This window comes from Dipteris shenzhenensis, chromosome 29 (genome assembly GCF_047967505.1).
Source record: "Dipteris shenzhenensis isolate YYH24624 ecotype China chromosome 29, Dip_SZ_1.0, whole genome shotgun sequence".
Classification (NCBI taxonomy): Eukaryota; Viridiplantae; Streptophyta; class Polypodiopsida; order Gleicheniales; family Dipteridaceae; genus Dipteris; species Dipteris shenzhenensis.
This window is the reverse complement of record NC_141624.1, coordinates 14,150,375-14,165,568: the sequence shown is the minus strand read 5'-3', so window position 1 is coordinate 14,165,568 and position 15,194 is coordinate 14,150,375. Positions and strand designations below refer to the sequence as shown.

Sequence of the window (15,194 nt, the reverse complement as noted above, 5' to 3'; positions counted from 1 at the left end):
GTATCCTTAAGGAGGGAGGCTGCCAAGGCAATCTTTTTGCCTTCAGTGAGGTCAATAGTATCAAAGTACATGCGCAATTTTGCGAGCCATTGGTCAACTGTTCGGCGATTGCGTTGACCAGTGTAGGCTTCCGGAAGTTTAATGTCAAGTCTTTTAGTTTTGGAAGCTTGGAGTAAACGGTAGAGGGCACGTAGTTCAGTGTTTTCTACCTGTGGTGGGAAGGAGTCCACATAGTCGTCTGGTTGTGTCACGTCCTCTGTATGTGTGGTACTGCGAGAATCTTGGAGTTGTTGGACTTTCTGGACCAAGTCGGAGATGCTGTCCTGAAGCCGGGAAATTTGAAGTTGAAGTAGTGCTTCGCCTTGTAAGTTGACTTCAGGGGTCTTTTTTGGACTTGAGTCGCTTATCTCCGGAGAGGCTGCATGCGAGCGTTGCGACATATCTGAGGTCCCCGTGAGAAAAGCACGAACCTGCGCTCTAGTTTGTACCATTCTTGGAAGAAGATTCGGGCTGCTCCCTGAGGTTGCTCATGTTGGAGGGGGCAGGAGAAGCAGGATGGAACCAGCCGTGGAAATCTGGTAAAGGAGGTCCCGTCTGAGGTAACAGTGGTGATGCCGAAATGGTTGTTACTGCTCATGAGAGTACAGGAGTAGGTTGCAGAGTCCACGGATCTGAGAAGGGATAAGGAGCTGCTGTCGGAAGTGGAGGATATCCAGGAGAAGGAGTGCCTTCAGAGTGTAAATACTGTCTTGGGGAAGGTACAACCTGTATAGGATGATATCTGAGGTGGAGAGTACCCTGGAGATGCTGAAGCTGAGGGGTAAAAGTCTCTCCAAAGATGGACAGCAAACTCGTGAGGAATATTGGGTTCTGGGTATCTACGTGTCTCGTGGAACACAACCTGGACTGTGCTGAGGAAGTAATGTAACTGAGGTGCCTCACGCAGAAGGTATAGGATGTGGTCTAGATCACTAGGAGGGCACGTGACACAGAAGACCCACGATGCCAAAGCTCCGAAATGGGCTGGTTGTGCAATCTGAACACGATATTGTGTGGTAGATGATGCCTGAGGTGTCCTTGAAGGGACGGGTGAATTTCAGGGGTTTCCATGCTTTAAGGAAGCGTCTTTCATTTGCTCTAATTTGATAATGACAAGAGAATCCTTAGAAGTAGACTGGAAAGAATCCACCTGGCATTGATTTAATCTGCCAATTTGTTGCGTAGAAAAGGCCTGCAAATCGCTGTCCGGAGGTCCATACTGCTGTCCTTGCAAATCCTCGTGGATGTGTGAACCAGAAATGGGTGCCGGGTAGACTTTCGAGGCAGATAGCGGCGTTGGCTGAGGCTGGATGCAGAAAAGGCAGATTTCCTGCGTTGATTTCAGAGAACAAGTGCATGTGGGGTGCGAGGAACAGAGCTCGGCCTGGTTGGACAGGACTGGAAGGCAGCAACAGGGCGAATTTCACAGGCTGTCTTCATCGCGATAGAGGGGCTGAACTGCTGCTGATCTGGCAGGTAAGGTGGCGAAAAAGAGGGGGCAGGCTGCGTATGGCGAAACAGGCTGTGGCTACCAAGGCTGGATCATGATAGAGGGCTGGCGAAACAGGCTGCAGGCTATCAAAGGCTGATGCGCGGCAGCAATGGCAGGTAATCTGGCGCTGCAGGCTCGCAGGGACTGGCAGGAAACCAGGGCGGCAAACCGGCGAGGGGCAGGGCAGCAAACCGACGAGGGGGCAGGGCAGCAAACCGGCGAGGGGGGGGGCTGCATAGGGAGGCGAGCCTGCTTGACGAAATCCGTACGGGCGTCAAGATGGAGCGTCCCTTTTTTTCGTTTGTGGCTGCCTATGTTGGGTGGTTGCCCAAAAAATTAAAGGGTGGGTTTATTTGACCCTTAGGTAGTCTAGGGTTAGACCTAAGGTATGGGGCTGGGGTTTCCTTTTTAGCCCCTCTAGGTACCCTTTTTATAAGGTGCTTGGTGCCAAAAGGTGTGCCTATTCGAAGGGGTGTGACCCTTGGAATAGGTGTACCTTTTCATGAAGAGGTGTGACCCTGTTTTTAAAAGGGGTGTCCCCACATGAAGAGGTGTGTCCTTTTTTCCACGATGGGGTGTGTCCCTTGGGTGAGGAGTCAAAACTCTTCATCAAAAGGTGTGTCCGATGGTGGAAAAGGTGCGTCCCTTGGTTTTGGGACAGCCCAAATACATGAAAAGACACGATTTTTGTCGTGTCCATTCACATCAACTTGTGATGTGTGGGAGATTTTTTTTTTTGCCGAAAAAACAGTGCTAATTATATTACTTCGAGAGCAAGATACAAAAGGTCAGCTTGTAGCTGACGGGCTGCGTTCACAAATCGGACACAGCCCAAAAAGGTACAAAATAAATCACTATCTCACGGAGGGATAAGGCGAGTGTGAATGAACAGCCAATGGGGTGGTGAGTAGCACCACCGAAGGCCCTGCGAAGTCAGCTCGAAGAAGAGGCCCTGTGTGTCCCAAGCCTGGAGGAAGCGTCTCCGCTTCTCTTGGCCGGCCCGGGAATCTCCCTGAATCCGGTCCCACTGGCCTCTGAGTGTATGAATAATCTCACTCCAGATATCCGTCATGATCTGGGCAGTCGATAAGGAGGTGCCACCGAGGATCTGTGCGCAACGCGAGGTCCAAATGTGCCATCTTGCGATGCTGCTAATAATCTCCCAGACTGGCTGCCTCTCCTGAACTCCTGTATCAGCCTCTGCTAGGTACTGCGGGATACCCTCGAGCGGCCCCCACGTCCCCTGTGTGATAAGGAAAGTGGGGTCCTGTTGGCAAGCCTCGAATAAGTGATGAAAACCAGGTGCTGTGCTGCACCAACAGAATGCGCCCCAAGTGATCAAACCTAGCTCCGGTGCTGCGCGAGTAAGAATCCCGAAAGTCCACCTCCACACTTCCTGGGCGCGAGTGCAGCTCCACAGGCAGTGTTTAGGTGACTCCTCGTCCTCGTGGCAGATCTGATAGCATCCGTCCTGGCCTATCTTCCGCAACCAGCTCCCCACTGGAAGACCTTTGTGGGCAAGAAGCCACAGGAAGTAGGAGATCTTCCACAGCCGCCAGCACTCCCACAAGCTGGAAGGCCTGCAAAAAGAACCTGGAAATACCCTATGCATACCAGTTGGGCCGCTGGGTGGGGGGGCGGCTCTGCATCCTCCCAAGAACTCGCCTGCCCAGAGTCGTGCTGTAGGCAAAGAAGGAGGTCGGCCCCTGTCCCGTCACAATCTCTGGCCAACTCCACTCTCCTGGGTCCCAATCAAGCTCTGACAAGGCCCGCCCCTCCCAGAGCCAGAGTCGCCAAAGCTGCATCTGATCCTGCTCAATGCTAGGGTCGGTACGCCAGACCTTCCCAAAAAGGCCTACAACTCGAACCCTCTGCCATGGGAGTAGAGGGTCGATGAGCGCATCCTCTCTCCTGAGTCGTCCATCCCCCATAACCGCGAAGAAGGAAGTAGAGGAGTCGTCCATACGTCCTGCGACCACCAGTGGGATGCCACGGGGGGTGAACTGTCCCAGCCAACGAACGTCACCAGGCATGAGGATCTGAGGCTCAAGTGGAACCAACCAATCAGCTGGGATCGCGCCGTCGATCTCTATGCGTCTCGCCTGGGCTCCCCGTGCACCTCCAACTGCGTCTGCGAGATCAGCCGTCTCCAGATGTCTGTACGTGTCCCTCCAAACTCGAAGGGACCGGGCTGGCCCCCTCATCCAACCCTCCCACCTGATATGTGATCTCTCCCCCAACTGAAGACCCTCAGCATCTCTGACCTGATCGTTCCAAATAAGCGGCTGGCGATCGATCTCCTCTTGGCAGCTAGGCGGGGACTGAATGAGACTGAGACGGAGTCGCCTCCAAACCATGAGGAGGCTACGAATGAGTGGGGAACGGGGCTGAGTGAGCGGGGCGGAAGTGAAGATCCACCGGAGGGACGGTAACCACTCTCCACCTCGGCGCGGGACACAAGAACCGACCCCCTGCTGAAGTAGCATCTTCCACGTCTGCCCCCCCGGGGTCAAACCACGGATGACTAGCTTGCCTAACAAGGCCTGACTCTGAAGCTCTGGATCGATGACCCCCAGGCCACCCTCAGCCTGCGGAAGAATGACTGTCTGCCAAGCAACCCTGGCTCTGGTATCTCTGAGGCCATCCTCACCGGACCAAAGGAAGTTCCGAACCAGCCTCCTGAGCTGTGCCACACTGGATCTCGAGAAACACCAACAGGACGCCACATACCAAGCCGTGGCTAGGAGGATCTGGTTGACTACCAGGGCGCGACCTGCAAGGGAAAGCTTAGCAGTGCTCCAGAAAGCCAGCTTCCGTCGGATGGAATCTAGCACCGGGAGAAACTGCTGAGCTGGCGTGATGTCCAGGCCGACCTGAAAACCAAGATATCTAGCTGTCTGTCCCCGTGGGATCCACCTGAAACCCAAAAACCTCCCCCACTGAGAACTTGCCCCGGGGTCTGTGAGAAAACCAATTGATTTGTTCCAGTTGATTTTCGCACCAGCAACCAAGCAGAAGACCTCCAGGGCCATCCTCACCCTCTCCAGCATCATCTCATCGTCCTGGACAAACAGGGCTGTGTCATCCGCGTACTCCGAATCCAAGAGCTCCGTGTCCTCCCGGAGTGGAAGGCGAACACCCCTGATCCCTGTAGACCTCGCCCGAAGGTAGTAAGTCATAGCCTCGGCGAAGAAGAGAAACAGGTAAGGAGCAAGGGGGCAGCCCTGACGCACTGATCTCTCCAAGCTAAAGCGCTCACCCATCCTGCCTCCAATGATGACTCTGCTAGAGGCTATCCTGTACAAAGCTGAAATACCCTGAATCCAACCTGCTGGGAAACCTAGCCGCTCCAGAGTCCCCTCCAGAAAGGACCAGTCCACTCGATCGTAGGCCTTCTCAAAGTCGAGAAGTAGGATGGCAAGGTGTGATCCGCTATGCTGAGCCCACTCCGCCGCCTCTGAAAAGGTGAAGACATTATCCAGGATACTGCGATCTTGGACAAAGCCTGTCTGAGTGTCATGGATGAGGTCTGGGAGTAGAGGCCGAACTCGGGCGCTGATCATCTTGGCGAGGATTTTGTAGGCAGTGGTAAGGAGAGTGATCGGGGATGAGGCAAATCATTCCGGAGGAAAGGCTCTCTGGCATATAACCGCAGCTGAAAATCCTCTGAAGAGCTGCTAGGAGGGGCTGATGGATCTGGTCCCAGAAGGAGGTGAAGAATGCCCGGGATAGCCCATCCTCTCCTGGGCATTTCTGTCCGTCGAGGGCCATCAAGGCCTCCAACATCTCATCCGTGGAGAACGGTGCCAGGTCGGGAGATATGGGGGGCAGATGGGGGATGGACTGGGGCTGAACGAGAAGAGGCTGGGGAGAGGAGGAGAGGGGGACCTGAGGCTATGGAGGGCGGACTACCGTCGAAGAAGATGCTCTCCCAGATCCCTGGGGCGGCTGCCTATCGGGTCTCTGAGGTGCAGCTGCAGGTTGGGTAGCCTCGGCCTCTTTGCCTTTATCAGAAATCTTCTTGTTCTTTCCTCTTTTCCTTCTAACCTCAGTCCAGCTGCCAGCTAGCTCTGGTCCAGGCTCCGGCTGCCTCTGCTCCTCCTGGCGTGGGTGCCCGGAGGGGGGGGGAGGGGGCGGAGAGGGGGGGGCGGGGGAGGCCGAGAAGAGTTGGCGAAGCGTGGACACACAGCCGCCAGGTGCCCAAAGCCGTGACACATCAGACACTGTCCTGGCTGTCCGGTGACCACCATGCTCTGGGTGACGCTGTCATCTGTCACGATCTCGATCACTGCTGGGAGAGTCGCAGGATCCGCCACCGCCACACGGACTCGGGGGGCTCCTGCCGTAGTCACCGCATCAGCGAAAGTATCGTGCATAACCCAGCCAAAGTGGGAGCCCAGGTCCCTGACAATCGGCCGCAGCTCAGCAGCAAGACCTGAAAAAACAAGCGTCACTGGATGACGAGGTATACGAAATCGAGCATCAAAATCTGCTGCGCTAAATCCACGGTACCACGGGACTATCATGATAATCTTTCCGTCCACTGACGTGGGGGAGCCAGCAATCAGGTTGCTCGCCGCTTTCGCAGTGGAGAGTTTGAGCCAGAAGATGCCCCTACCCATAAGGGCCACCTCCTCAATATGGCCGTCCTCTAGCCTGAGAGTGGACTGGAGCCAGTCCCTGATGGCTGATCTGGAGGGGGAATGTCCAATGACTCTGCCATACACAGGGGTAAGGGCAAAGTCATTGGCGACCTCCTGAACCCGAGATGATTGTCGCTCTGTCAGGATGACGCGGTAGGCATCTGGAGAGGGAGGGTCCGTCTGGGCCTCCGGTTCTGGGCAGGGAGCCGCCATACCGCCAAGACAAACTGCGAGGCTTCCGGTGGGGAAGAGGCTGCCACCCAAAAAAGGGGGGGATAGAAGCGGAAGGGTGGAGCTTGGGTGTGGCGGGAAGGATGGAGGGCGGAGGCGGAGGAAGCGGGAAGGGAGGGCAGGAAGCGGAGGTGGCGCGGGGTGAAGAATTGATGACTTTAGGCAGGGTTGGCACTAAACATTTTTACGCTCATTCTCTCCATCTCTTCCATGCACAATGTGCACGGATATCCTTCTGGCAGAAAGAGATGTAATCAGATCGGTGCTAGAAGGTGGGGGGCATTTCCTACAGGCAGGAGCGAAATTTGCTCTGATACCACTGTAAGAAATCCTGGATTTACTATATTTAGAAATGTGCTAAGGAACAGAATGGAGACTGAAATAGCAGAGAACAAGGAATAATTGTATTGCTTGAGTGTCTGTAGTGTATCATCCATACAATTGGGCCTCTCTTATATAGAGAGTGAAGAGTCACACATGAAAAGGGGTGTACTCCAAAGTGTATGTGCATGAAGAGGTGTGTACCCCTTGTGAAGGGTGTGACCCTTGATGAGAGGGTACATTACAATAGAAGTGTCTCTTCCATAGAATGTCTCTTGTGAAGGGTTGTGCCTCATAGGAAGTGTCCCGTCGAAAGGGCATACCCTTCCACAAGTGTCCATTCATCAAACCATCCATAAGTCTAGATATAGAGAAAGGATTACGTCACAGATCGTGACACACATGCACGCAAGCCTCTTCCCTCACTTACACTTTCTTTTCGGGGGGGGGGGGGGGGGGGAGAATTCTATTTTTGTCACTATAGTACATAGAGTAGTCCCAAGAAAAGGGGCATACAATTATAAATAATCAGAAGGCATCATTATATATAAAAAGGCATGATAATTTAAACCTTGTGCATATATACAATCATAAACAGATTGCCTAACGATGCTCAAAAGAATTGATACTTGGGATCGACAAAGACTCAATGGTTACCGTCCTTCCATAGAGTACACACACACACACACACACACACACACACACACACACACACATTTTTAGTGAAAATTTCGTTGCTTTATATTACAAGAGAGCTCCCAAAAAGGTAAAGCTGGACAAAACATCAACATAAAATCTCAGTATAAGAAAGATATACATCAGAATCAATAAACACACATGCGCGTGTGCATGCACCCACACCCTTTTAGTCACACTGTGTTTCAAAACACTTCCTCATCATACACAACTTTCACACCTTGTGTAACTATCACGTACACACGCTCACAGACACTTGCCTAGCGTGGACACACACTTTTTTTTGGGGGTGAAATCCATTTGTCATTATATTACAAAGAACAGTCCCAAAGAAAGGGACAACCAGCTACAATCTTCAAAAGATGTCATTATATGAAAAGAAGGTAGGATAATCTAGATCCTGTGCATGTAGACAATCATAAAATGATTGTCGTAGAGATGCTTGGAAGAGCTGATATTTAGCCAGAGGGGGATCACCAAAGACCCGATGATTGCGGTCCTTCCATAGGGTCCAAAGTGCCTAGTAATGAACCCAATTAAAAGCAGATCATTGCCCTACGACAATCATAAAATGATTGTCGTAGAGATGCTCAGAAGAACTGATATTTAGCCAGAGGGGGATCACCAAAGACTCGATGATTGCGGTCCTTTCATAGGGTCCAAAGTGCCCAGTAATGAACCCAATTAAAAGCAGATCTGCCTCACAGGATGAAAAACAAACAACCAAAAATCCTTGCCAAAGGAAGCACTGGGGAAGTGAGCTGGAGTCATTGCTGTATAAGAAGCAAGCAATCACAAGACTTTGGGCAATGCCAAAATACATGAGCCTTCTCCTTTAGTGCTAGCCTTCGTCATGGCGGAGTCTGCCCTTCACCTCCGGAGTGCCGATAGAAACTCAGTATGAAGACTTTGTATAAATGGATGCTCAAGTATGTGTGGGTGTGTGGATTTGGATGTGTGAGAACGTATGTTTATACTATGGTCTAGACCCACCGTTGGGCACTGATGATGTCAGTGGGGAAGTCAAAGTAGCTAGTCCCTGATATGCGTGATGGAGTTTATGGTTTTCAACCTTATGAGTGACTATCATGAGATTGAAGCTGCACTATGTTGTGTTTTTAGAGGATGAGTTTGGACGCAATAGCAAGAGCTTACCTTAGAGGGAATGGTGTGCCTAGAGTTTTTATTTTTTCAAAGAGGTGTGCCCAGAGTTTGGGTCATGACCTAGAGCTTTAAGATTCTGTATTTCTCTAGATACTTGATAGGATCTCTTACAAGGAATGGATGGAGGTCATTGGTTATCGGATTATCAGTAGGCAGTTCCAACACCTTGAATGCAAATGTCCCAATAGTATGATATGCACCTCTATATGAGCCCTATTCAGATAAAGAGTCTTCCTTCAAGCATTTGATTTGATTTGATTTTTTTTTTTTCAAAAGAAAAGGACTTCTATTAAGTATGGACAAAACCCACGGGAGCAAGCTCAATGAGGAAATACATCATGCAAGCATGAAAAAAAGAACACCCTAGAAGGGGCCAATCAAAAGCTCCTCAGAGCAAACAAAAGATAAACCAAGGCCGCGGGGCTGAAAGTGCCATCTCAACCTTGCAGTGGACTCTGAGAAAACAAGGAGCCTCTCCATTCCCTAAGGAATGTAGCCCTCCTGGTAGAAGCTATTCCCTGCATGCTCCTCCAAAGGGCGATCAGCATATGAATAGTATTTGTCCAAATAATGGCCAAAGTGTGAGAAGGGTGGACTTGGGCATCTGGCATGTGGCTCTCTAGATATGCCATGCTGAAATACTTGATAGTATCTCCTAAGAAGAATCCATGGATGCATGCCCCGCCTGAAGTGTGAGAGGGAAACATTATTCAGAGAGCACGACTCAACTAAATGTCGTCATATCGAGAGAGTCCAAAAATACTCATACCTCTCATAAAAGACTTCAAGCACCAAAAGAGAGAGCCAGGCTATAGAGCCTTAGGTCATAAAGAAAGGCATTGGAGCAAACATACTCAAATCTGGGCAATCTCCTTCTGAATGATCCTCGCCTGTCTGCAATCCCATAGACAATGCTGGATAGACTCCACAGTCGAACAACATTTGGACAAGCAGAGTCTACCCCAAACCTGGACCTCCATAGGTTCATTGCAATCCGACCATGAATAGAAAGCCAAAAGAAAAGAGTGATTTTTCTATTCCTGAGGATTTCCAAAGTCTACTCCAAAAAACTTTTTGCAAATTAGCAAAAATTTAAAAATTCTCCTTATGAGGAGCTCAAGAGAGTCTCCAGCCTCTGCAACAACTGAGCTGAATCTCTTGGCATTACCAACTATGTAATGAAAGAAGGGAATGTTCTTCTCTCGGTGCCCTGCATCAATCCAGTCCCACTCTCCGAGATCCTATTGTAAAAGCTTTATGGGGACACTTCCGTATAGCCAAATCCTCCATGTGCCCAAAGAGAAAAGTGGTTCCGGTCTAGGAACCATTGTGAATCTGAGCCGTGCTCCATATAACCTAAGATCCTAACAAGCTGAAAATCATTGGTAGATCTGGACAGCCTGCCCCTTGTTTGAACATCGAAGATCAAGCCATCCTCATCTGATTGTTGTAGTGCTATGACTTGAATCGGAATACTTGCCACGATGAAAGCCCGCATCCACGTAGAGCAAGAAACATGCATGTCATCTGTGTCAACCCAATCCATGGGTATGGCTGCATTAGTTTGCTGAATTCTCCCTGCACTTACTCTGAGGTGACTTACCAATTGTACTTTACAATCTGGAAGTTTTGTGAAAGGTTTCTAGAATCCCATAGAAGAGGCAGGGCCTCTCTCTCATCTAGACCATTGCATATAATGAGAAGTGCCCAGTGGTCTGCCATGCTCATCAAGTATGCTATCATTCCTTAGTCTCAAATTTGGTGCAGAATTGCAAGAAGAAGATAGATCTGAAGAAAAGAGAGGGCCTGCCTCTGAAAAAAGAGCCCAAGCAAATGACCATAGTAGCACTTCTGTTCTTCTTTCCACCACTCTTTGAATTGTCTCCATCCTCTAAAGAATCGTTCTCCTTGGGCTTGTGCTTGTTGGACTTGCTCCTGCCTCCATCCTTACCTTTGCTTGGAGCAATAAAGGTCTTATCGCTACCAGCTTCCTTCAACGATTTCTCTCGAGCTTCTCTTGGAGCAATAACCAACCAAGCTCATAAAAGTGAGTGGCTTCGATCTTTTTTTAACTCATGGGTTGTCACTAACCCATTGTAGCTCCATGGAAGTTTAGTGACCATGAGCATGGCCAAGTGTAAATGTCGATTGATTCTGGAGGGTCACAACGCATGCCATTTTATTGGTCTCGAACAGATCCTTCAGAATCGTCGAGGCTTCAAATGATATCATTGCTGACAGGATGTGTAGAAGCATCGAATTTGCAGTCAAAGCATCCTTGAGCACCCACTCTTTGATCTTCGCTCAATCTAGACTGTACAGCCCTCACAACCTTACCTGTTTTAAGAACCAAGACTTTGAATTGAGGGGCCATGAGGGTTGAGATGGACTCCATGCTTCACAGCAGAACTTAGGATTGGGTAGCTAGGCTTGCAAGGCACAACGTGTTAGGGACCAAACAGGTAACCTATGTACAGTTAATGAACTAGCTGTAAGCTTTTTGACTGATTGAAACAGAATGTCAGAGGATCTATATGAGCCACTGTGAACATCCTGCTATCATCTGTAATTTTGAGCAGAATGTCATAGGATCTATAGAGCTGTCGTGAACTTACTGCTCTAAATCTAAATTGGTTTTTACCAGAAGCTGCTCCTCTATCGAAAAGCAAAGGTGCACTCTCCTTTCTCGTTCATTCCAAAAGTGAGCTTTCATATGCTGCAATAATTTCAAGTGGTATATGGCCTAAGTCCATATCTTTCATTTGCAACGCATGACCTCAATTACCACCAACGTGCCAATATTGGTCATTATTTGAGTTTCTGCATGATGCCCTGATTTCGTCAGAGTGGCTGGTGCCACAGCTGTAGAAATGCACTTTCATAGCATGGTAATTCTTTTTATATTAAGTTCTATTCTTTTCAGGAGCTTATAAAATATTTGTATCACAGGTTCTTGTGGAACTGTTTATCATGGACTATGGTTTGGCTCGGTATGTGAATTCATTGCCTGTTCTTATTCTTTGTATGCTTTTTTTTTGTGAATTTTAACGTTTTCTTGTATGGACACTTGAATAGTGAACATGATTGGAAAATCAAGGTTGTCTATTGCACCTAACTTTAATATTGTGTGTGTTTTGATTCAGGATGTAGCAGTAAAAGTCTTCACAAACCAAGAATATTCAACTGAACTTCTAGAGGACTTTCGAAAAGAGGTATTCTGTGAGGAACAACGTGTTGTTCTAACATGTTGACCTTCCTTGGATAAGTTGTGTGATGGGCCTTGAACATGGGTGAACAAGTTGAAGTGTTAATAAACCTTATTTTTATGTCTTTATTAGGTAGCAATCATGCGACGACTTCGGCATCCGAATGTACTTTTGTTTATGGGGGCGGTCTACTCTCCCCAGCATCTGTCTATAGTCACAGAATTTTTGCCAAGGTGCATCTTGTGTGGTGTATTTGAATCTTGGTGGTGTTGCCTGTGAGTGCCTTTTTTTGAGTCAGGAATGGAGTCATGGAAAAGATAATCATGATGGGTGTTTTAGTGAAATGACATGCATAATGACACAATCCTGGCTAGTTTTACAGGGGTAGTCTTTTCCGCTTGCTGCATAGAAATACACAGAGGATGGATTGGAGACGGCGTCTATCTATGGTTCTAGATGTTGTAAGGAACTTTTCATGCAAACTTTTTTGGTAGTGGTATAGCTGGGCTTTGTCCGTTTCTGTTGGACAGTCAATTCACAGTTTATTTAGCAAGCCTGCTTAAATTTTGTTCTGTTCATCCATTTTTATCTTGCAGGCAAGGGGGATGAACTACCTTCACCATCGCAACCCCCCAATAATACATCGGGATTTGAAGTCCTCCAATCTCCTCGTGGATAAGAACTGGACTGTAAAGGTTGGTTTTGATGTTTCCATGTAGTGGGTGAAGTAGTATGAGTGTGAAAATCCATGCTATAATTGCACATGGTTTATGGGATGATAATTTTGGTGGGGAGTGAATTATTGAGAGAACCTGAACGTTGGTGGTGTGGGGGATAAGGGCTGTGATAATGTTGGTTGGGCAGGTGTGCCAAAAATTTAAGGCTAAAGCAGAACATGGTTCCAGGTGATGGGATACACACTTCTTGCTGGGAAGCACAATTATGGTGGCATGGAACTCCCGGGAGATGGACATCCTCCTTTTTTGCAGCATTTATCTTTTGCCTTTTCTTGTCTTGCACAGGCATAATATTTTGGACAGACATATAGATGGCTCCAGCTTGCTATGCAGCTGTTCGTGGCCTGCTAGACCAACTCTTAATGTGTGGGATGTCTACAATGCATTGACCTTTGCTGAGGTGTTGCATTGAATGGATCCTCCAATGGGGACCCACTCTTCTCTTCCTTTCCTTCTCCTCTACCTACCTGACCACCCTACTTTCTGCTTTTTCTTCTCCTCCACCTATTTGACCACCATCCTCTCTGCTGCTTAGATATGCCTCGATTAGTAGGCATGGAAGTGTGTTAGGAGGCATGTTTGCCAATGAAGTGGGCATTGGCAGACTTGTGAATCAATTGTGTGATTCAGGTGCAGCCATTCTTACACCCGGAACTAAATGCTATTCTTTGAGGTGAAGCTGCAATGCCTTTCAAGAGAGATCTAATGTGCATCCTGGTACAATTTCTTGAGGCTAGAGAAGATGGTGCCATTCTTTTGTTGCGGAGGTAGAAGCTTAGATTTTGGAATTTATCATGTACCCGCTGTGGAAACACCAGCATGAGGCTATGTACCATGCCGTCTTCAAGAGGACTTACTTGACCACAAGGGCCCGACCTGCTAGAGAAGGTTTGGTCAAGCTCCGATGCAGAAGCTTGTGCCGCACACTCTCCAATACTAGGGCAATGTGCTGCTTTGCTAAAATATCAAAATCTAGATATCCTGTTGTATACCCCCTCGGTATCCAGCAGCAGACCCTCACAAGCTTTGGATATCTCAGATTTCCAGGTATTCCCCTAATGATTTGCAAGTGGAATCCACATGTACTTGCCGTTCTGTCTATTCATTCCAATCTGCTATCCCTAGTGCTAGTCTAGACTCTAGCTAGAAGATTATAGGATGGCTGCACTTTTCATAGGATTTGGTGGGCAATCCTTTATCATTTTATCTTTGATATTGGAGCATGTGTTCATGAGTCTATGATACACCTCCTGTCACATCACGCATGAGGTCACCTAGTGACATCATGTGTGATGCAAGAAGATAAGGCCTAGCCCACTGTATAAGTTATCCCAATCTTTGTCTGCCACGTGTCAGATTGCTAGAGATTCAAAAATAGATTTGCGAATTTCTTTCATCAATGTATTATGTGATCGCAATGATCTCTTGAATCAAATCCCTGAGCACTTGCAGCAAAATTCTTGGTTTGGACCCATATTGCGGGCCTAAAAGTTGACACAGACAGTTTTTCCCTTTTTGAGCGATCTGGAGATCTACTACTCCGATTGCTGTTTTGATTGCATACAGGGAGTCGCCCTAATTGCAGCAAACGATGTACCAGGTTTGGTTGCCATCAGAGCTCATTTGCCCTCAAAATGTGTTCTGAGGTAGCACCTTTTTTTTCAGCTGTCAATGTCTTCTTTCAGACAATGAAATTTGGGGCTTTTCACTTTTATATGCTATCTTTTCCTGTTTTATCTTGCTCATACCTAAATTGGGGCATTTGTTGAAGATTGAGCGCTCAAAAGTATGAATTAGGGCAATATGTGCGTTTGCCACGTGGATAGTGCCCTGGCAATGTTAGAAATGACCCAACAGAGGGTACGCACAGCGGAAGACTGATAGTAATGCCCAGGAGCTCACATGGTGTGGTGTGGGGTGTGGAATCACAAACTTCTTTACTTAATGTGCATAAAATAGGTGTGCAGACTCATCAATAGACAATGAACCAGCTAGATATAGAAGACACATATATTTCCGTCCAAAACTATGGACACAATACAAAAGAGATAGATCCAGAGTCCCACCAATGGTCCACCTCGAGCGTCTGTAGACTTTCCGTCCAGTGTGTTCTTCTCCACCTTACTGCCTGAGAATCAGCCTAGGTGGGCAGCCCCTGCCAAGCTTTGTCTACAGCACACAGGTCCCCTTGGTCCTCCTAAATGTAGGCTCCAAGATAACTGTTCCACTGCTCCAACCTGTGTTACGCTCTAGCCGAGGTAGCATGACCTCGGAAGAATCAGTCGACATTTCCCTTAAAGGATCTATGTTTGTAATTATTTGTTTGCGCTTCATGTAAAAGATCGGGAGGGAATTAATGTCAAGGTCCTAGGTGAGGGTTGATAGCACCAGACTAGGTGGATCTAAGGCTAAGGGTCTAATGCAAGAAATGTGCCTAGGGGCAAAGGAATTAAAGCATCCCAAGAGAGGGGTGAAATGTTGCATTAGGAAGGCCTTGTATTGATGACATGTGGCATCTAGATCCATCTAGGGAGATGGGGCTTGTTGAAGCTAGTGAGAGAAGAGAATGTGTATTTACGCATGTTTTTGGTATCGGATTTTTCTCTGTTAGCTCTCACGCTTCAGCAGGATTTGGCTGGGTGGAATAACTTTGGTGCTGCTCCCG

The 15,194-nt window shown here is 48.3% G+C and overlaps 1 protein-coding gene across 3 annotated transcripts in view; it reads left to right on the top strand.

Moving 5' to 3' along the window:
• The window catches only part of LOC147882461 (uncharacterized), a 65,281-nt gene that overhangs the window by 33,062 nt on the left and 17,025 nt on the right, over positions 1–15,194 (top strand). For all 3 annotated transcript variants that reach the window (XM_087400775.1, XM_087400774.1, XM_087400776.1), the window contains 5 exons: positions 11,536–11,576; positions 11,730–11,798; positions 11,925–12,025; positions 12,175–12,253; positions 12,389–12,487. In XM_087400775.1, the coding sequence (XP_087256901.1) occupies positions 11,536–11,576; positions 11,730–11,798; positions 11,925–12,025; positions 12,175–12,253; positions 12,389–12,487 (389 nt within the window). The remainder of the gene's footprint in view (positions 1–11,535; positions 11,577–11,729; positions 11,799–11,924; positions 12,026–12,174; positions 12,254–12,388; positions 12,488–15,194) is intronic.